The following is a 22,959-nucleotide window of genomic DNA, read 5'->3' on the forward strand; positions in this document are numbered from 1 at the left end:
TCCCCGCCCCCCCTTCCTCCTGACGGTGGACAATTTCTTGTGGCCCAAATTGTTTATCTTCTTAGAGGGAAAAAAAAAATCCTCGAGTGGAGAGGATTGTTAGGTAGCAGCCTATAATCTATATTTTGTCAAGAGTATCAAATTCATTCCAGAAGAAAAGCTCGATCCATTTATTTTTGCTGCTTGAATAGCACAGCTGGATGATGCCTTGATCTTACGCTAGACGGTTGCTCATCATTCATTCGCCAAGAACTGGCCTAAATGGTGCCTGTGGGATTAGGTCAATTTTAGTGGATCTACTTCGGCTCATTTGGTTACTAATTGGTTTCTTGTTTTATAAATCGAAATCTCATTTTCAGGAAATTACAAAACCCATGCAGCCTGTCCATTGAGGTAATCCGTGGGTCGGGGGTATTTAAATGGAAATGGTTCCACAATGCATCAAGTATTAAGCAACAGTAAAACTTCCCCTCTATTTCCAAATGAAATGTGAGCTCGCTAGCTCCTTAGATCCGTAATAGATACATCCCTTCTAAGGCTGCTTATGTAAATATGATAAACCAGACCTTGGTGGGGGAGGGGACGCAGGGAAGAAAGCAAATTTTATCTGCTAAGGTTAATGTGGCGTATCTTGGAAATCTTCCAAAATAGATTATGTTTTGCTTTGTCTTCGGCCACTTTAGCTGGGAAAATCCTTTGCCTAAAAACGATTTAGTTATCCTTCCCCTCACAAAGCTGCTTGTTTCTGTTCCAAACCTATTATGCTGTTGGCTCTCCAAATTACAAGAGAATCTTTAGATCTTGTTTCCAAGCATAATCCTGAAGCAAAAGGGAGAGCTGATTTCCTTGTTTTGTTTTAAATAGACAATCAAAGGATTTGCAGAATTTTCTGCGGTAGGTCAAGTGCAAGAAATCAGTTTGCCCCCTCTATAAAAGGAAATTGGATGTTAAAGCGAATAGAGGGGGAAAATAAAAGGGAATATTAATGGAGAGGTTTTCTCGTATAATCTTTAAAAACAGTATTTAAGGAGCATCAGGAGAGCCCGTCGATTTGGGAGAGGCTGGGCTTGGCAATGACTAGAAATAGCCTCCGACTGGAAAGTGCTGAAACATCTGGGAAGTACAAAGAATCGTCTCATGTGATAGGATTTCGAAAAGCCGGTTCAGGTAGAGAAGTGAAACCCTTTAATTATCAACCATTAACAGACACAGCCCAGCAGCGCGGGGTTTCCACCTGAAACCCAGCGAGGAGCTCAGCGCCCCGTGAAGAGCCGCCTTCCCGGGGGGAGGTTAACCTGTAATGCCCACGAGCTGTTCATTAACCCGCCGGGGTCGGGTTATTTTCCCTTTTAGAAGAAGAATAATTAGGGCCGTAAACTCCGATTAATAAACAACTTAAATCATAGGCGGGAAGCCCAGATTTAGCCCCGAATACAAAATCCTGTCATTCAGATTTCCCTCCAGGTGGGGGGAGGTCGTAAGGAGCCGCCCCTGCTATGACGGGCCGTGCTGGCTCCCCAGCACCCCTGAGGAGCCCGGGAAAAACCAATATACAGCGGGGTTTTCTCTCTTTCCCTGGAAGCTGTGCAAGATTTGCCAGCTCCTTGCTGATTTCGGGGGGCAGGGGTGACCCTCCGTCCTGGCGGCTGGCTCCCCGGGGAGGGGGCGGCGGGCAGAGGTGCCGGCGGAGCCGCCGGTGCACGAAGCCCAGGGACTCAGGAAAAAGTCACTGGGTGCCCGTTAATTGGCGTGGAGGAGTTAATGGGAAGGAGCCTGTTTCTGGCTGGCACCCCGGTACACGCCGGGGCTGCGGGATGGGGGCCAGGCCAGAGAGATGCTCCTGCCTTTGTAGGGCTGTGAAGTTACGGAGGAAGGAGAGATGCGTAGGAGCGGCGAAGAGACAAATTGGCGTGAAGAGGTGGACGACGAAGGGGGGGAGAAGAGAGGGAAAGGTGGGGACGAGCGGGGCGCACGGCTCCGGCGGTGGGGAGGGCGGGCGAGGGCCGCCGCGGGATGCCCCCTTCGAACAGCGCGGAGGAAATCGTTAGCTTTGTTTAGAGCGGCGAACACCTGGGTGAAGCCGGTCAATAGCGAGGGATGCCCGCGGCTGCCTGCTGTCGCCACCTCGCCTGTTTGCCTCGAAATAGCCGGAAAACGGGGTCTTGCCTTCCCCGAGCCCGCCCTGCGGGAGGGAGACCTCGCCGGCTCGGCTCTCGCCTCCCCCGGGCGATCCGCCCCCCCCCCAGCCATCAATAAGGATTTGTATTTTTTTTTTTTTCCCTCCCTTTTATCTTAGTGTCTGTGCGTGTCAGGCTGAGTCTTATTTCACGGCATAAGCGTAAAAGGTTTTATCTGCCCCGTTTAAATTATTTCAGCAACGACACTGTGGAAAGGCATCGCTCATGAATGGTTTTACTCCGGTGGAGTAATTTCCATCTGGCTTTTATTCTTCCTCACTTTGCATAGGAGAGAACAAGCGGCGTCTGAAACATTATACAGGTCCGGAGAGATTCATTTCTGGAGGGGGCTGTTTGGAGGCAGATCATCCCTGCTGCAGAGAGACCCATCCCGCCTGCCAGAGCAGCGGGGAGGAGGGATGGCGGGGAGGGAGGTGAATCCCCGAGACCCGGCTTCGTGGGGCAGGAGGGGTTGCATCTGGTGGCTCCTCTCTCCCTCCCCCAATAGGCAATTACAAACCTTCCAGGTGAGAGGACGGTGGCCCCGAAGAGAGAAAGAGGCAGGAGGTCACAGATCAAACTGGAAAGTGATTTCTGGCGAGCAGGGGGTCTAAGCCCATCCTTACCACTCCCCCTCCAAAGCCTGCTGGCTGATTACCCGGCAGGTTGTGGCCCAGCTCTGCCTTCTGCAGGGGGGGGGAACCCCCCGCAGGCAGCGCTCAGGTGCCGGCAGGACCGGCCCGCATCCTCCCGGGCACCGTCGTGCCACGTTAACCGCATCCTTCCCTCGACATCAAAGGCTTCCCCCAGCACATCCCTTTCTTTCATTTTAAGTAGTTCTCAGTGTTGTCCAGCATCCCTTCGGTGACTTTAGGAAAAAGGCTCTTTCCCTGAAGTTTAAGGAGGCAGTTCCCAGAAGCCGAAGGCAGCACTACAAAGCCCTTTTATCTGGCACGCTATTTTACTTAGGTCTTAGGAATGGACTTCACCGTTAACTCAAAATAGGCATTTTGGTATTTTTCTCTCACGGGAGTTAGGTCTTAAAAAAAAATCCACAGAAGAGGCTTCTCTGTGCAACGAAATCATGTCTAGTTTTCCAAAGATTATATGTATACGTGTTTTACAGCGAATACAAGCAAAAAATTGAAAAAAAAAAAAAAAAAGTAGTTCCTCTCCAGAAGGCCAACATGAGTCAATTTTTCATCTCCTCACCTTACTTTTTTGTGTGTCTTAAATAAACAGGACTTGGAGAAGCCTGGGGGCACTCTAGCCGAACCAGCCCGCTGGATAATGTTGGACGGGAACTGGGATCCCATCTTTTGCAGGTACTGGTCTGGAAACGACAGCCATGTGGTATTAATGATTAAAGAAATCATTCCCTCTTCTGAGCCTTTAATTGCCACCTTGACTAATTTTTAACTGTTCAAGTGTTTAATAAAAAAAAGGGGGGGGGGAGAGGGGGAGAATTCAGAAATATGAACCGTGGCGGTTGAATGTCGTGCGTTGTAATGGGGCTGTGGTTTGCTGCCTCCGGGTTCTTTGCCCCAGCAGCGGCCAACACAGGGTCCGCAGCAAGGGGCTGACAGCGCATCCCGGTGTGCCGTCTGGGACCAGAGAACAGGAGCATGACTTTTCCCTAAATTATGAACAAGGTGACAAGTCCCGGCAATGCGCTGAACCTCAGGGTGGTGGAGAGAGAGAGAGAGAGAGGCTCTAGAGACAAGTTAGAGGAGGCTGTCCTGGACAGAAGGGCTCAGGATTAATTGGCATAGACAGAAATCAGGTAGGACACATTTGAAAACTCACTGCGGTCTGAAATGTTAAGGAATATTAGCGGTTACCATCACTACGCATTTTTGGTGGGGTTGTGTGGCCTTTTGGGGACCTATACCTCCCTCGGCACACGCAGAAGTCCCACCTATGTCTGCTGAAACGTGCCTGACAAATTGTCTCGTCCCTTATTTACACTGCGGAGAGTTTTAGATCGTCCTCGCTTGCTTAAACTCTCCTTAGCAAATATCCAAGCACTAAACCCCCAGTGACATTTGAAATGGGATAGAGGTATTCAGGATTTCTGGCACCGACATCTTAATCACCGGGTAGCCGGGACCTCTTCTTAGATACTTCCCAGGCACTTGGCATTACTTTTGAGCTCGGCCGCTCTGAGAAGTGGGTTGTATCTCAGGAGTCCAGGAGCTTTAGAGGAATTCCTGTCCAGGACTTGCTCATTTCCTTCCAACTTTTTGAATAATCACAGCCTGAACAGGGATGCCTGTTTGCTAAAATAAATCCGAGGGACAGGTACTTCATGGATCTATCTGTCTTTATGGGTAGATCTATCTGCCTGTTTATTGATATATTTATACTTCCCACCCCTCAACCCTTTTCTGCAGACGTTGGACGGTTTCATATTTGTCGTGGCTCCGGATGGCAAGATCATGTACATCTCGGAGACCGCCTCGGTGCACCTGGGCTTGTCGCAGGTACGCTGGGGGGCTGCAAGCCCCCGTACCTGCCTGCCCTCCCCCCCACGGCTGACAGGGGAGGTGCCTGCGGGGAGGGTGAGCGGTGCCGGCGATGAACCCCTTCCTCCCCCTCCTCCTCCTCCTCTCTCACAGGTAGAGCTGACCGGCAATAGCATTTACGAGTACATCCACCCCGCCGACCACGACGAGATGACGGCGGTGCTCACGGCCCACCAGCCCTACCACTCGCACTTTGTGCAGGGTAACGTACACAGCCCTCCGCGCCCCCCGCCCCTGCTTGGTCTGCGCGGCGGCGGAGAGAACCGCGCAGGGGCGGCGGAGCCCGCGGCTCACTCCCCCCCCCCCCCCCCCCCCCCCGCTTCTCCCTTTTCCTCCTCCCAGAGTACGAGATCGAGAGGTCCTTTTTCCTGAGGATGAAGTGCGTCCTGGCCAAGAGGAACGCGGGCCTGACCTGCGGGGGCTACAAGGTGCGTGCCCACGGCCAGGACCCCCCACCCGCAGCGCCGAGCACGCCGGGCGGGCGGCGAGGACGGGGACGGGAGCGGGGCTGAGCCCTCTGCCCGCGGGGGCCGGCCAGGCCCGGTAGTCTTTCATGTGGTTCAGAGCCAGAATTTCTCTCGGAGTTTCAGGTTAAAGAGCTCAAACCACAAAACCCAAGCAATCGAGCTCCCCGTGGGTTTTTTTGTTTTATTTTGCTTTTTAAACGGAACCCCGCGCAACCACTGGCGTTCCCGAGGTGTCTGTGGAAGCTGTCAGGTGACACAATGGGAGCCCTGGGTTAATTTATTTCTTTATTGGGTAACTCGTCAGCTTCAGGGGCAGCTCTCCAAGTCAAGGGTTTTGCCCGGCTGTTTCACACGGTTCTGCTCAGGGCTCCTCGGCGGGGACAGCCCCTGCTCCCCTACCTTCTCCCCGCTTTTGTGTCAGCCGCACGGCGCCGGAGGGAGGTGGGTACCTATAACCCAAGGAGATGTCGTGCCACGATGTGGCGTAGAACAAGAACATCTGTTGAAATTACTCCAGGAAGAAACACCCTGATAACAGACAAATAAAACTGGAAGTACACGGCAGTCAGACGCAAGGATACATTTAGGAGACGTACCTAAATCTACGTCCAAAGATGCATTCTGGCTACGGGTTGCGTCTGCTCTATCTATATAATAGACATATCTTACACATGTGACATATGCACACATGTAAACTCTTTCTCTCACACGCATACACTCTTCATTACAAAGTTGTAACTGGCTTGGCACTTCCGCGTCTTGCCTTTTTAGAAGAATAATAAAAACGTAGTTAGGAGGTGGTCCAAAAACCACTTAAGTCAGTGGAAAAAAAAAATCTCGTTGACTTTAATGGGCCTTAGATCAGTGCTGAACTCTCGCATGGAAAGAAACCCAACCCCAACCCAAACAGCAGAGCAGAAAACCGGCAGACGGTGCCGCTTTGCCGGAGCGGGGCAGCGACTGCGGGGCAGCCGGCGGCCGCACGGGCAGAGGCCGGGGCGTGGGGCGGGCCTGGCCGGGTCCCCCGCCGCGGGGGACGCCTGGCCCAGCACAGCCTCCCCCCCTGCTAGGCAGCCCCTGAGCTTTCCTGTGTCTCCGGCAGGTCATTCACTGCAGCGGGTACCTGAAGATCCGCCAGTACAGCCTGGACATGTCCCCCTTCGACGGCTGCTACCAAAACGTCGGCTTGGTCGCCGTGGGCCACTCGCTGCCGCCCAGCGCCGTGACGGAGATCAAGCTCCACAGCAATATGTTCATGTTTCGGGCCAGCCTAGACATGAAGCTCATATTTTTAGATTCCAGGTAGAGCCGGAGTTGTTTCCAAATCTATTTCCCTAGCCCTTCCCTTCTTCTTCCCCAGGCCTCCTCTCCTGTCCTCTCACCCACTGGTATTTGCTGCTTGTGTCTCTTGCAGGGTAGCTGAGCTAACAGGTTACGAGCCCCAGGACTTGATAGAGAAGACCCTTTACCACCACGTCCACGGCTGTGACACCTTCCACCTGCGATGCGCGCATCACTTGTGTAAGGAGATGATGTTCTTGTAGAGACCCTGTCCCTCGCCCCCCGCCTTCCCCCCTCTGCAGATGGACTGTGAGGGTTTGTTAGGATTTACCTCTAGGTCGGGACAGGAAAAGCCAGCTCACTGGAGGGGAGAATAAGCAAAACCTGCAGCAGCTTTTAATGAAACAAGTCGTTAGAGACTGATCTCCGAGCTGGAGGCAGGAGGCAAATGGAGGGGATCGGCAATGAAAGGCTGTTTTTCCCTCCTCAGCTCCCGGCTGTAGGACAAGAACTCCCCTGCACAAACCTCAGGGCTCAGTTCGCTTCAAATTCCGGTTAGGAAAAAACCTTTTTTCTTGCTCCAAAAAGCCATGCCAGTGAAATCCAAATACTTTTGGTCCACTTCCACCGAGTCTCACAAATCTTATCTGTGTATCTAATTTTGACTGCAGTAGTGAGCCCGATTCGGAGAGCTGTTCTTTATTCTATTTTGATATCATGATGACATTAATACATGGATAGATGAATAAAAAGGATATTAATTTCCGGTAAGTTTCCTTACAGAGAATGTAACGAGAAGAGATAAACCCCAAAGCCAGATTTATAGAATTAAATCTCGATGACGACGTGTCGGGGTGAGAGTGGGTGGGGAGATTCAACCCCCCGGTCTACTCATCCTGCCCCACCGATCTCCCCGAATAGCCTTTGATAACGGGTGGCCCGACTCTCGGGGACTGAGATCAGCCCTGCCCGGGGGCCTCCACCACCCTTGCCCACGGGGGTTTTGGTCCACGCTGCTTCCCGATGTGATGCTAAGGGGTTCTCAGTCCCTCTCCTCGCCCACGGGGGTCTGGGGGGTGCGCGCCCCCTTGCCGGGGCCGATCAAAACGGAGGCGGGAGCCGCGCTGAGGCTCTCCCCGCTTTGTCCCCGCAGTGCTGGTGAAAGGGCAAGTGACCACCAAGTACTACCGCTTCCTGGCCAAGCACGGCGGCTGGGTGTGGGTGCAGAGCTACGCCACCATCGTGCACAACAGCCGCTCCTCCCGCCCGCACTGCATCGTCAGCGTCAACTATGTCCTCACGTAAGTCAGCCCGAGGGCCGCTCCAAGTTGCGCCGGGCCGAGCGGGGCCGAGCGCCCGTCGGCGGGCACCTGCCTGTGCGCCCCGGCGCAGGGCCGCGCTGCGGGCCGCGCCCGGCGGCCGCTCCTCCGGCCCGCCTCTCCCCCGAGCACGGCTGCGGAGCCCCCTCGCTGCCGCGCTGACCAGGGCAGGCTCGCCAGGTCTGCTAGGAAACACACTGAACACTTTCATCTAGATGAAGGGTTTCCCGTCTGCCTGTTTCTTTCTCTTTCGAGAGGGAAAAAGATTTAGAGGTTTGTCACCCACATATTTTGCTGCCTTCCCCCCCTCCTTTTTTTTTTTCTTCCCCAGTTTAAATGCACCCAGCATTAAATAAAATTTAATGCAGCGTAAAAAAAAGGTTTCCACGTACGGAGTTATTTATACTCAACAAACAGGACATCTGTTTTTCTTTTCAAAAATCTGGGGTTTGAAGTTCTTAATTTCATCCAGAGTCTCTATCAAAGCTCCGAGATTTCTTTTTTGTTCTTGGAGAGCGATCCTTACAGTGAACCACAAAGAAAGTTGGTGACCAGAAGGGTCAGTTTAACTTTAAAAAAAATAAAATAAAATAGAATTAAAAAAACCCAAACAACTGTGACTGTTGAGATACCGTATATCTCAACGCATCTCCTTGTATTTGGGGCTTGCTAGGTTGTGCCCTAGCTATGCTGCTTGGCCTGAAGCACAGAGGCCCAGGGAGGGAGGGGAAGCTCGGACGGACTATTTTGAAGTGTTGATTAGCATCTTCTCTGGAGACGGGAGTAGCTGCTGGCGGCAGCACTGATGCTTCATTAGGATCGCAGGGCCGGTCAGGTCGGCGGTACCTCGTTCATCCTAGGGGCTGAACATTCCTCTGTTCTGCTGCTCATTTTTTTTTTTTTTATTCTGGAGGCAAATGTAGGTGTTGGAAATGTCTGAGAGGTACTCCCTCCCCTCTCCCAAAACTGCGGCGATAGCAGCACCACGATCTTACCGTTGCGGGTTTTGTGCACGCACAGGTGGCGAGTGGTTTGGTAGCCGAGTTTAGGGCGGGCTTCCCAAAATGAAGTGGCTCGTTCCGGAGGCAGCGGTGTGCAGGCGCGGCTGGTGGGGCGGGGAAGGGGGTGCGGGTCACAGCGCCTGCATTGCTAGTAGTGATCACTTTGGAAGGTAAGGGGGTGACGGGCATCGTGCTCTTAGATGGACAGACAGGGGTTATTCCGCCTGCATGAGAAAGCGTACATTTGGGCCAGCACTCTGGTGTAGGGAGTAAACTGCGATTCCCCTTTAAAGAAAATCCCTTTTAGTCGCTTTAAAAAGGGATGCGGGGCGCGGCGGGGTAATGCTCTGGCATTCACCCAGGAAGGATGCGGATCAGCAGAGGCATCATCACTTCTGTGCGAGCTCTCCCGCACATTTGTATGGCCACTTCCCCTACACCAGCCCCTCTCTGTATTTTTCGCGTTTTATGCTTCTCAGTGAAGTCCAAGCACTTGCCTTAGGTGCACAGGGAAGTGCAAAGACAGAAGTCAGTGTATCGTAACGCTAAGAAACAAGGAACCCAAAGGCAACTCGCATGCTAGAGCGGTTTTGCACCAGAAACGCTACGTGTTTTTCTATGAGCACCCGAAATTATCGGTCGTTTCCCTCTCCTTTAATCCCAAAAGCGTGAACATCTCAATCACGGAACTCTACCTCAAATGACCCGAGTGGAAATGAAACATCCCAGTGGATCTGCTTAAAGTCAGCTGGGGATCCGGCTCGATCTGTCTCTCCCCTGCTTGCCGGGGTGGCCACCACGGCACCAGCATCTCAGGCTGGCACAGCACAGCAAGCAGGGAGTACCCTGGTCCCGGGGGGACCGGTCAGACAAACCCCTCGGAGCCGTTTTCCAGCAGCGGGACCGGTGATACCAAGTGCCGCCCTAACCCCCAGTGCTGTGGTCACCACCAGTGCAACCCAGCCCAGGGTGGCTACCGGTGGCTACCGGCGGCTCGGGGGGGCCGGGGGCACGGCGGTCAGCTTGTTCGCCGTCCGTTTGTCCCTCCGCAGCCGGCTGCTCAGCGGCGCCTCGGTCCGCCGGCCGCGCTCCGGCGGGATGTCCCCGCCGCCCGGCAGCGGGGCTCGGGGAGCCCCGGCGCTCACCGCCCCCCCAAAACGGCGCCGCAGGGGAGCCGGCTTCCCCCTGAGGAGCGGTACCCAAGCAGCGCGATTCCTCCCCCTCAGCTGAGTTTTCGTTGGCGGCAGCGTCCTTATATTTTCGTGCATGTATACGGTTTTTACGAACAAAGTTATATTTAAACCTGTTTGCAGCCATGCTGACAAGTAGGACGACTATAGTTGTTCTTTCGAGATTTCCCTTGGAGAATGAGGTTACACCGCGGCGCGACTTCGTTACGCCTCGGTGCAAGGCTCCCCTTGCGCTCTTTGCTTAACTGCCTCGAGTGCGGAGGACGGCGAGAGGGCAGAGGGGGAGCCAGGACAGCTAAAACGGGGATGCTAAATGCTGGGAGGTCCAGCACCGCCTGCGGCAACTGTCATGCGCCGCCGGCGGCTGCAATGCAGGCACCACGACCGCATTAAAATCTAGTTTTGGTGTGCTCGGGTCCTCGAGGTCTCATCAAGCCTGCCTGGCTCTTCATTAGGGCGTTGCAGAAGAAGAGACCGCGTCCTGCTTGCTTCTGCGGCAGGGCTGCCGCTGCTGAAATCGCTACCCTGGGTCCAGGGGTCGGGCGTAGCTTCCACTGCATTATTATTATTATTATTATTATTATTATTATTATTATTATTATTATTATTATTATTATTATTATTATTATTATTATTATTATTATCCTACGGCTAGCCTGCCGTTCGGAAAACTAAATGAGACCCACAGGGCCTCCGTGAGCCCGGGGTGCTGTAAGCAGAGGAAGGGTTGGCTTTTAAAAAAGTAAGATGTAGTCACAGCCTCTGACCTGGGTAACCTGAGGTGGAGGGGAGCTGTTGGGGAAAGGCTCATGGTGGGAGAGTTGGGAGGGGGGATGCTGAACTCCTCGTACCTAGAGTCGGCTTAATTGTCCTAATGAGCTATTCAGAGTCAACATGTTATTACTGAAATGAGGAAGGTAGGTGGTGAAAATACAGGGGAAAATGAGAGGATGCGAGGACTTGACGTTTTCCTCTGGTATGAGGCAGGCTCTGCTCCAGGAGGGCCGCGTAAAGGTCCTGCAGCACTCAAAATTTGCAAATATTTAATATACTTTATTCCAGTATAAATCCTATATCTACTGCAGTTCCTTAAGGATGATATTGGATTATTCCAGTAAACCAAGAGCAGCTGAGATGTGTGTGTGTGTGTGTGTGTGTGTGCTGCGGGTTCCTCCCAGACTTCACCCACCCGGGACCGGGTGCGTGGCAGAGCCGCTGGTGCGGCGGCCGTTCCTGGCAGAGGCACAGGTCTGCCCGCTGCAGCCTCCTCCTGTTAGAAACCCGGCTAGGAAAAAAAGTGCTTACGGGAAGAGAAAGCCAAACCTTTGCCTATCGACTCTCGTGTCTGGAAGCCGAGGAGAAAGCAGAAGAGGTGCAAACTGGTGGTTTTGTGTTTTGAAATAACAAAAAGAGTCGCGTTTGGGATTGCAGGGTGGAGCTTGAAACGTGGGATCAAAGATGCAAAGATTCCTTTGAAAATAGGAAATGTCGGTCTTTTTCACTGAATTGGGGCGAAAAGAGCAAGAGGGATCACAAGCTTTGGAAGAGATGGTGCAGGTTTTTGACCTGTTGTTTCCCTCGCACAGTGCTTCTTCACCCAGGAAAAGCCCCAGGAGTTTTTTCGGTTTGCTCGTGGGATGAGGAGATTTTTCTCACTGTTGAGAGAACCCTGAGTGCTCTGATATTTTGGAAAGGAGCGGGTACCGAGTGGCGTAAGTGCCAGGCTGGTCTGGAAGAGCAGTTTCAGCGCAGGCTGAGCTGGAGGAGCGAGAATCTCCTACCTTGTAGCTTCCCAACTCCCTTGGGCGATGTAGGTGATGAAAACGGAAAGAATGACGAAGGGGTTACGGAGAAGGGACCCCCATCCCCCGTTACGGAAATGAAAAAGAGGTCATTTCCATCTGCCCTAAATCCCAGGCTTTGAGAAAGTGGATTCTAGGACTGAGAACAAATGTTTGTATTAAGTATATATGCTGAACTAAATAGGTACGGTGGCAAGGGCATTTTAGCAACAAGACGAAAAGTTATTTTTTGTGTAATAGCAGTGTGTCAAAAATTAATATAAAGTACCTTTAAGGTCTTCAGCTTTAAAGCACGCATTTGCTCTTTGTATTCTGCTTGGCATATGTAAGTACAGACACAGAATATGTGTTTCTTTTCTTATTTGTTCTGTACACACAGTTGCCGTATCATTGATTATTAGCTGTGCATGTTTATCACATAAAGGGACTCGAGTATGAGTCAATTAATAGAGAATGCAACTGCTGAAGTTAAGTTTATATTCAGATGGCAAACAACCTCCCTTTAAACAAATGGATAACGCAAAGTGCAAATCCTTTGACTTTTTGAGCAGGAGCAAATATTATAATAATTTGTCTCCAGAGAAAGCTAAGGAAGCTTTCCTATATACATTTCATTGTCCTTTAGCATTTAAAAGAATAGCAATAGCGGTAACATATACAGATAACATGGATTAGGTATCTAATTGTGACTAATCTTTGTTCTGATGATGTAGTACATACATGATATAGTTCCAGTTGACCTCTTCACATTGCATTATGTAACTGACTGATTAGAAGCACAAATTGAATGCAATTTGTTTGAAAGATTATTTCACAAATAACTGCCATATTGACGAATGTTTTACTTAATGATGTGGTAAATGCAATTTAGAATAAATTAACCATTAATTGTATCTACACACTTCCTCTTTAGATTGTTATTACTATTTATAGCTTTGTGTGCTACCACATTTAAAGTGATTGTATAAGCAATGTGATATCATTTCGTGTGATGGCTCAGACTTTGAAAACATTCTTCCTTGGCATATTAAGCGGGCTTTAGGAGAATTTGCCTTTCATGTGGAAACAAAGCTCTGTCCATATTTTTGGACAGTAACAGTGAGATATTTCCATAGGTTTTCATAAACATCCTCTTTTTGGCCTGCCTCCAGGTCATTAGGTCTCACTTCCTTCTCCTCCTAGTCAATGGGAGAATCCACAAACTATATTTCCATGCCTACAGGCCCACCTTTCTTAAGTGTTTCTCTCAAATAGACCTATTTGGAACTGCCACTGAGTCCTCTTCTCAGTCAAAGGTAGATACATGTTCTCTTGTATCTCTCAAGTGTGTGATAGTGTAGGATAGTGAATATGCTGGGAAAGTTATTACTTGCAGAAGAAACCCTACACACTCTTACTCATATCACTAGTGGAACCAGTTTTATGAGTAAGCTTAGCAATCTAACTTTAATACTCGAGATAAGGTTTAGTGACATTAACTGGATAATGTATTTTTTCTTAAATAGTTGTAAACGGTAGAACCAAATTTGACCTGCTGCCTTTCCTTCATATTTCTGTATTAATGTGTATTTTGCCACTTGCATAATCGTGCACAAAACTGGGTCCCACTTCACATGTTGAGTCTACAATGTACTTTTCCTGAGACTGGAAAGCCTACCATCGTTCACATGATTTGATTAGCAACGTAAATTTATAAAGGAATTGTTTTAATCAGTCAAAATGCTTGGGAAGCTTATACCTCAAACAAAAAAGTATAAAAGGATTCCTCTTGAACTACTCAGTGCAGTATTCTGTTTGTTCACCATTAGTTTTTATTACAGACTTGTCTCCCTGAAACATTGTTTATATATTTCTTGCAAATAGGAGACAGGCTTTTCCAGGTGTCCACAATACGTTTCTGCAGTTCTTCTTTGTTCATGTAGGGGCTTTCTTAGCTACCATTTATTTAATTCACTCCAAATTTCTATGCTTGTATTTAAACCAGGTGACTGTAATGGCCAAGGCACTAAAACTGTGAGCCGGAGTCTACAGTCACTGCTCATATGAAGAAAGTTTTATTTGCTAGAGTAAGGATTAAAGGACTGCAGCTCAGATCCATAGAAAAAAAAAAAAAAGCAGTCATTAGTTTAAATGCATGCATACTGATAGTCTCACACGGCATGAAATTCAGGATTGCAAATAATTGTCTCTATTCCAAGAAAGAAAAGTGACTTCAAATGCTTTCCACTTCATCCTTTTCCCATTCGGTGTGCTCGCTGTTCCAGGCCTTTGGAAATTCCCTCCTCCCAAACACCGAGTTACAGCTCTTGTAAAATGATTGTCTGGGGTTGAGACACATTCAGAAGCGGCAATGGCTGAAGCAATTACTATCTCCAGCTGCCTGCCTCACTCCACTGATGAAAGGTACAGGGCCTGCTGCAGGGATTCTTACTCTTAAAATGCCACAGTTTATGGTTTAAGGTAAACTGCCACAGATTTCACTTTACACGGACGCATTGGACTGTACGCTGTAGCACAGCCGTTCCTGCTAGAGAGGTTGTTCACACTTTATCCTTACTCTGCCCTTCAGCACTTTGAATGGCATAAACGAGGCTTGTGAACACCATTACAGCAGCTGGGTGCTTCAGTCCCTTTGGGGATCAGCCCCAGTGGTCCTCCTACATGGCAGAGGCAGGGAGACCATAGACCACAGAGATTAGGGTTCTGTTCACTGCTCTGTGATAGCTCAGAGAGCTGAAGACAAGCGAGGCAGTTGGAAAACTGCTGGTTTTACCGCATGACATTTATGTCTCATCTATGGATTGTGTTAGTGGCTGTGCAGAAGAGGCAGGCCAAGCGCTTGAGCTGCTACCAAAGGATTCCCCTCCACACTATCATCCTCTCAATACTCTGCACAAAACGGGATGCTGAACTGGCTCCTGCTTTCTTAACAGCGACAGTGTGTTCTTAAGCAGGTTTACAATTTTACTAGCTCTGCTTCTGTTTCCTTAATCTGTTGTGTGTTTGCTCTCATTGCTCTGTGCTGCATCTCAGTATGGCTGTGATTGCCATGTTGATTCACTGTAATTATCAAGAAATACAACAGGTGTGATAAGTTACTAAACTGCTTCTGAAGTAAGCTCTTTCCTCTACATTATGGTGTTCTTGCTAGTTTTTATTCGTACACACACAAACGTGGCGCTTCAACATGGCCTAAATTAAGTGTTAACAAATAAATCTCCTTTGTCCGGTCAACAGTGGCAAGTATCTGTTTAAAATCTAATTCTCCTTCCCTCACCTCTCTTTTGTACTTTACAGCGTGGGCCAGGCTCCAGCACACATGTTCGTACTCAGTAGGTTACTTCAGAGGCAGCCCCTTTCACTTTGATGACACTATTTATGGAGGCAGGCATCGCTCTGTGTGAACAAGGGTATAGCGTCTGACCCTTCTGAAGGCTTGGGATGGCTGAAGTCTGGAGTCAATCACATGATGTTTAACACAGTTAGATGATTTATTCCTGTTGTTGTCTTTTGTTATCATCCACTTAGTGCAATTAAATCGCAGAAGTCCTGATTTACTAAAGCGCTCGAGCACATGGCAGGCTCTAAAAGTGCTTAGACATAAATTTCAGTACATGATTATATCCTAGTGAATTCAGTTTTGAAATAAAAAAAAACCCTTAGGCACACGCTTAGAAATAAGAATATTCCTTGGCTTTGCCAAACAGAGGTGGCTTGAAGGATGCATTTGTTACTGTGTTGAATTGGGACCTAATAAAGAACAGCCGTAGTTTTTCAGCTACAAACCACTGCATATAAATCTTGGGGGCAGCAATGTTGAAAATAACAGCTATTATCTGCTGAAGTTTCAGTGCAACTATGGAAACTCAAATGCCTGGCTAACTAAAGTTTGGCTACATCCCTAGCATTGTGTGGATATTTTGACATAACCTAGAGTGAAGATCTTTAAACCCATTCAATATTCAACGTTCTTACATCTGTGCTGTTGGTTAGGAAGTGAACATGCATGGTCTGTCCTGAAGGCAGCCTGTTCCCAAGTAGCCTGTGGCTTCGATCATCTCTATACTATGTTTGGCAGCTGGTAGCCTGGGCTGTTGCTATAGAAAACTCTCTCCCTCTGACTTGGGCCCTGGTTAACTGAAATCCACCCAAAGGCATTGCACGCTATTTTTGTCTTGCTGTTTCCAAAGACTGTTTTGTACACAGAACAAAATAATAATCTTTAATGACTGCTTCATGAGGCATATCCCAGTCGAGTATTTGCTCAAATAAAGGCTGGGTTTGCGTATAAATAGCTTGATAGCCTTCTCCCATTTTCAGCCAAACCGCTGAACAGTGTTCTCCAAAATAATTCTGTTGATCCTAAGCTGCTACTAGGAGAGTTAAAGAAAAAGTGTCATCTTCTGAAAGATGATCAGCCTTCTTAGTGCTTTCTAGTTTGTGAAAACCAGCAATGGGGGTAGGGATGTGGGTTCAGTCCAAAGAAAGCTGCATATCTGTGTGACTACAACTGTGTAACTTAACATGGGAATATGCAATTAGGGCTTCCATGATGATATCTAGTGAGTTCAAGAAAGCAGTAGGAGAGAAGGTGCACAGCATCATTTGCACAGGTGTGATACTCTGGAGTTGTTGTGTATGTATATGCTACAGAAGTGGTCACCGTAAGCACAGTAAATCTCATACATGATGATATACTAGACTTGTTGTACAAACCAAGTCCGATGTTCAGTTACTTCAGCTGCAGATTAGCTGTAGTGTTGGTCTGAGGACAGTTGTAGCTTGGCAGTGGAGTTGATCTGCATGTATGCTGTGGACATTTTTATGGCAACATGCGGCAGCTTGGTCAGAAACACTTCTAGGCATCCGGAAACCTTTGATAAACGTGCATGTGAAGCAGTGACAACAGAGTGGCTAAAGCCAGCTAAAGCCCCTGCTTGCCCTAGTCAAAGCAAGGCCCAAGAGGGCAAAGGTACTAGTCACACGATAGATTTAAATTTCTAAAGAAGATTGTAGCTAGGTGTTATTGTGTTTTATTAAATGATTTCTATTTATTTGTTGAGAAATTTTAGATACACTTAGTAAGTATTTCACTACTTATAACCATTCAACCCAGTGGAGACTTATTCTTCAGTTTCATAAGCTGGATTTTAACATGGGCATGCATTTCTGGAACTGTGTATGTTAATGATGAGTTGTTATTAGGAGTATTGAGAAAAAGCATTAACTACCATTTAAAAAGTCTCTTTTCTGAATTTGATAGAAGACGTCGGGTTGGCAGTAGCTGTGCAATGTATGGTGGTTTAACTTGGTCTGTGGCCCAGAGGGTCTAGGTAGTCAAGCAAGATATCTTGTATCAATTTTAACATTTAATGGACCCACTTAACAAATATAACCGCGTATAATGTATACTTTGAAGAGATAGAATCAGTGATTACCTGGAAAGTGCCAGATAAAATGGAGTATTATGTGTTATCTTATAGCCTCATTGCATTGGCTTTTCTTGCTATTTGTCTCCTGTTTTATCAACATAAACAATTTATACATTGTATGTCTATCAAAGCTGGATGATCAAGACTGAGTCTGATACGAACAGAGCCTTAGACCCAAGTGGCAAATAATGTGAGTGGGATTTGGCTGCAGTAGAGATTTGGTTGTGGGTGGGAAGGAGCTAAAAGGCAGTCTAACTCAGGTACAAATAATGAAAAGAGAAAACAGGTATATTAACTTGTAAAAAACCCAAAAAGCCATTCTCCCTAAATGCCAAAACCCACATGCAAGTCCTTGCCTGTCTTTCTCCCCTTACCTCCTCTAAAATTTAAGCAAAACAAGGTTCAGTTGAAAAGCATTTATTAAGTATCATATCATGGTTACTTGCCTTGTGGGCAGATAATGGCCCACAACGGCCTTCACGGGCAAAGTGCTGTCCCTTGGCCAAAGCTGAGGAACTCTGGGCAAGTGAATTGGAAAGACTTTCACTGTAGAAAAATCTTGCTTCTTCTGAGGAAGGTGAAAGTCTTACAACAAGAAAGGACTAATCTGATGAAAAAGAAAATGATCTACTGTAAATGGGATCTCCTCACTAGATGGAGTTCATGAATCCTTTTAGGCTCAATATGCCTCTTCACTATGGGGTGCAGCTGATCAGAAAAAGCAGGCTGGGATGATGGGCAAGTATGGTATGAGGCGTGCAGGTAGGGAATTTCCCAAGGAGGAACAAAGAGAATGAACGGTAAACCATTTTTCAAGCACGTTGTTTTTCTCAAATGAACGATTCCCAGATCACAGAAGCTTATCTAGAAATTCATCACAGAAAAGCTAACTAATTTTTTTAAATGTTCACCTTAGGATCTTTGGAAGGTTGTCACAACAAAAGCTTTCATTATAGGGAACATGGAGGAGTTGATAAAATCTGAAATATCAATAAATTAACTTTTACAGTAAATTATTAAAAGTAATAACGTCAAATTGTCAGGACCACTCTTCACTGCACAGTTTCAAAGAAACTGAAGTATGACATTGCTTAACTAATGTGGTATAGAGTGTAACATAAGAACAGCTATACAGGATCAGATACATACTGATAGTGACTATGGCAAATACTTTGGAAAGAATGTAAAAACAGGACAAGCATGCAGTTCAAAAGACTTCCTAGAAAGAGGTGAGATCTCTGAGTGTATTCGTTGTCAAGGTTCTGTGGGTTCTTTTTCTCCACAAATTTATCTGTTTACTTTTTGAAACCACATGAGCTTTTTCCAAGCTTAAGTAAATGTGGTAAGAAAGGCCTCCTTTTTTTGCGAAAGTGCTACCTTTTCGTTCCTTTCATAGCCCATACTTCTTGCATTAGAAGAAAAAGTGAAAAACTGCATCCTACTCATTTTCTCTATGTCGCTCATAATTTACAGATCTTATTTTGTCCTCCCAGTCATCTCTCTTTCAGCCTGAGGAGTCTCCTTAATCATTCCTCATAGTGAGGCTGTTTCAAGCCCAACATCCTTGCTGTACCACTCTGAGCTTTTTCAGGTTTTCAGATGGGATGGTCAGAGTATACAATATTTGGAGTGTCAGTGCATGAGGGGTTTGTGTACAGTATGAGGTATAATCCTAATTTTTATAATCCTCACTTTCTGCATAATTATGCAATGATATGCATTTTGTTACACACAGGGCAGTCTGCGTTATCAGTGACCTCTCTGCAATGTGATGCATCTTTCTTTTGTGAAACTTCTCAGTGTAAGTGGTGAAACATGTAAATTAGAGGATTCTGCACCAAAATGGAGTTCAAGGCTACTAGTTTTAGAAAGAAAAATCTGAAACTAGGTTTTAAAGACCACATTTAGGCCCCATAGAGGAGAGTGTTGTATATGCCCAGAGTCCGTAGCTACGTAATTGTCTTTTGTGGCTTCTAAACACCCAGAAACAGGACTTCTGTCCAATTTTGTGCCAACTTTTCAGTTACTGTTACTTACAAAACACAGAATAGTCAAATCTTGAAAGTATCTTGGCTGTTTTAGCTCTTTTCCTTGCCATGACGGGACAGAACTGGTATGAGGCTCTTATCTCCTAAAAAAGTGCTTGAATTTTAAAATTAAAACACCCAACATCCTTCATGAAAATCATGAGGAGCTCATTTTGGTTCTCCTTATTACATACTTTAATGTGCTATAGGAATCCTTAGAGTTTAGAAACCTGTTAATTTATAATCTCTGCCAAAAAAAATCTTCGGCATCCTCTCAAATCCTTTTGTCCAAGCATATTGTGTAGCTATCCAGTGTGCTATTTCCAATAATTTCTGCTCAGTTAGGTACACAATAACAATGGTATTACATGTATTCAATCAAGTATTTTTATTCATAGAATACATCTCAAATTTATTTTAGTAGTTGAAATAAGTGAGTTTAATGTATATTTAGTCAAGCATTACAGTAGTGAAGGCTTAAGTAGATTAGAAATAAATGAATCCAATTAAAGAACACGTCTGTGAAATTTGATGTGTCATAAGCATGAATGAACTGTTTGCACAGCAACTGTAAAGAAATCATTAATGATTAACTATCTAGAAGAGGTTTAATCAAGGATAAATGGTATAGGACATAGTTAAAAACATTCGCGTTGAATACATGGAGATTCTGAAATAATAAAAACATGCTTTGCATCAATAGTGACATGAGTACTGATCTCGGGAAATGTATTTTTTGTTATCTGTGGTAGATGTGCAGCCAGAGGTTGCAACTGGGAGTTAACATTAGTAACATTAGCTATCATGCATTGATAGTGGGAGATTGTTCCTTCCAATAAAAAGCTTAAGTTTAATAGGCAAGACAGGCAAAGATATTTCACAAAAGAAGTGTTTCCTACAAGAACATATCGTTATCCTCCCTTTCAGAGCTAATATTCAGCAAAGTTAAGGTAGGGATTCTCAGAAATGATCAGTGCTGGGCTAAATTTGACCCTAACAAAACTAAAAGTCCCATTGGCCGCCTTGAGGGTAAACTCAGGCAAGTGCCAAGTGCTTGCTAAAGTCCCATGATACATGATTTGTCCAGTGTGGCACCAGTAGTCTGTGGGTGGGTTGAGAATTGAATCCAGATCACTTAGCTACTAGATTGGTGTCGTAAAGGTGTCGGTCATGTTCAAGGTGTATTTTTTAACATATAAAAATACTAAGAAGTCTGAGATGGGAAAGTCTGCTCTGTATTGCAGCAGTCTGTTGCACAGTTGTCAGTCTGGCTTTATGCAAAACAGAAATGGTCTTACAGGGATATGTGAGAACTTATGTTTATGTGGCATTAATTCCTAAAGGGATGCTGCATACATGCACTTGCCGATGCACTGAGGTGACATTGTTTTTTATGGAGTGGTTGAAAAGGAGTAGTTGGAAGAAAAAAATTAGACTTTTAAAAGTCTCATTTAACAGGCCTTTGGTTTATTCAGAAATATTATTTTGAATGTGCAGGTGAATTTAAAGTAATGGAAAACTCCAAATGATTACAAAGAAGTCACCACAATAATTTAATAAAGGCTGACAGTATGATGTGAGTCATGGAGTTCTGCAGGGTTTAACATGCCTTCAAATAAAGTATTCTTAACTATTTGGTTGACATAAAAAAAAAAAAAGGCATTGCAGGCTATGTCCCTCTAATCAAAATTTCTCATTCTCAGGCAGATTCTAACATATACAAACATTTACAAACTCCTGTCAAATATATTTCGCCATTTAACTTGGCAAGCACTGAATATACATCGAATAGGACTTTTAGCTGGTTATGCTCCTAGGCACCTCACATTCTAAAGAAAGCACTCCCAGTATAAACAAATGTTACAGAATTAAACTCAGGTCTTCACATTTTATTTATTTAAAGCATTTTTTCAGTGCTATCTGTAACTAAAAATGGTAATTATATTTATATATAATTAGCCTAGGATATCTTAGGCATTTTATTCACAAACAATAATAAATCCCTGGTACATATTTTCGTCTAGCAAATCTAGTAAATAAAGGCAAATACAGTGTACAAAGAGCTCCTTTTGGAACCAGAAATGGCTAGACATGTGGTTGGCAATGACAAACTGTACCTTCAGACTGCTGAAAACTCAGCCACACCGTGATTATCTAGAGGCTGCGATGTTTTATTTAACTCCAACTGACAGTTAAATGACAGCATTCTGAGATGAGAAGCCCATCAGGGAATATATAAAATTTCTCAGATGGTAGTTGTCTAGAGGATATGCTCAGATATTTCTGTTAAATGATCCGTATAGGAAATTTTGTTCTTCAATTTTCCTGAATGTACCAAATAATTTAATTAGACTTCCTGGTTTGGATTGCTCTGTCTTTAAAAGCAAATACAGAAACATGATATGTATGTGAATCTCGTGGCTGGAGAAGCTGTAAACTTTGACTCAACAAGATGTAAACAGCTACTGCTGCTTATGCTATTTATGGAGATAAATGGGTGCCAGGAACTTAATGAAGGGATCCAATACACAGATCTCATACTTCTCCAAGTAGATGCATTGCTTAACCATTAAGTGTACTAATGATAAACAACCACTTGAGAGATTTCTGGAGGGTTTTTCCAATTACTTTGGTGAGCAGTAGGTCAGGCCTATATGGGACTTTTCACTTGACAAGTTTTAGAAAGGAGAATTACTAACATAATCCCAATAACTGATGGAAAAACTGAGGCAGGCAGTATCTCTGAGGTCACACAACTGAATGTCAGTGTAGTTTCATAACAAGCAGTGAGGTTCAACAGCTTTTTTCCCACTTTGTCCTGAAATTTGGCTTCCTGTATGAGCTAAGTGAAACCTCCTTATTTTGACTGGTTCTAGAAGATTCTAAGGGATTGCATACGCTCCTCCTGACAAGTCTCGTGAGCAGACTGAGGCCTTTGTAAACATTTCTGAGACACATTGTACATGAACAGAGGACACAGCAGATGAGGAAATTGTCTGTTTTGTTGTACCATCTGCTGATTTAGAAAGCCATGAAGATGACAAACAGCCAGAATCTGTTCTCTTTTCACTCATCTGCTGAATGGCATTCTGTTAGCATTGCATGAGCTGGAGTGTGGAAATGTTAAAAGTTTCAGGCATTGTTTAAAAGTAGAAGAATGATGTATTACAGTAGTGTGGTCAGACATGCATGAGGAAGTGCCAGACTTTTACCACCTTCATGGCTGATTTTAACTGAATTACAACAACTCAGCAAAATAGACTGAACATTAACGACATTAACACCTTTAGTTTAATCTCACAATTTCTGTTCTGTGTTCTGTTAGACTGGCAGAAAATCTGACAAATGTAATTTTTCTGATTTTTAACTGAAAGAAATGCAGAGTGCATATGACCCTTTTCATAGATTTTTCATGTAAAATTAGAGGAAATTATGAACATATATTATGCATTCAATAGAAATAATAGTGCAACCAACTAAAACTATACCTTGTTTTCTTTTGTATGAACAATGCTTTCCACTTTGCTTCCGTTGTGTGAATGATTGTACCCATGATGTAGGAACCTGTTGCATTAAGATCATCTAATGCTGTTACTTGCAGCTTGTACTTCTTTAATTACTTTTATATGTGTAGGGAATGACATGGGTGTAGGTTATCCAGTGTTTGTCAGGTTTAGATGGTCACATGTTGCCTTTTTGTTCTTTATTTGCTGTGATTTCTGGTGACAGTATGATCAT

The 22,959-nt window shown here is 45.8% G+C and overlaps 1 protein-coding gene across 1 annotated transcript in view; it reads left to right on the plus strand.

Moving 5' to 3' along the window:
* Positions 1-22,959, plus strand: part of SIM1 (SIM bHLH transcription factor 1) — a 54,290-nt gene that overhangs the window by 8,682 nt on the left and 22,649 nt on the right. Inside the window, exons 3-9 of the mRNA XM_087776896.1 lie at positions 3,420-3,502; positions 4,571-4,660; positions 4,796-4,904; positions 5,045-5,130; positions 6,272-6,471; positions 6,584-6,690; positions 7,604-7,751. Of these exons, the coding sequence (XP_087633022.1) occupies positions 3,420-3,502; positions 4,571-4,660; positions 4,796-4,904; positions 5,045-5,130; positions 6,272-6,471; positions 6,584-6,690; positions 7,604-7,751 (823 nt within the window). The remainder of the gene's footprint in view (positions 1-3,419; positions 3,503-4,570; positions 4,661-4,795; positions 4,905-5,044; positions 5,131-6,271; positions 6,472-6,583; positions 6,691-7,603; positions 7,752-22,959) is intronic.

The sequence above is a fragment of the Nipponia nippon genome, unplaced genomic scaffold (assembly GCF_047370975.1).
Source record: "Nipponia nippon isolate SJK-2023a ecotype South Korea unplaced genomic scaffold, ASM4737097v1 scaffold_4, whole genome shotgun sequence".
Taxonomy (NCBI): Eukaryota; Metazoa; Chordata; class Aves; order Pelecaniformes; family Threskiornithidae; genus Nipponia; species Nipponia nippon.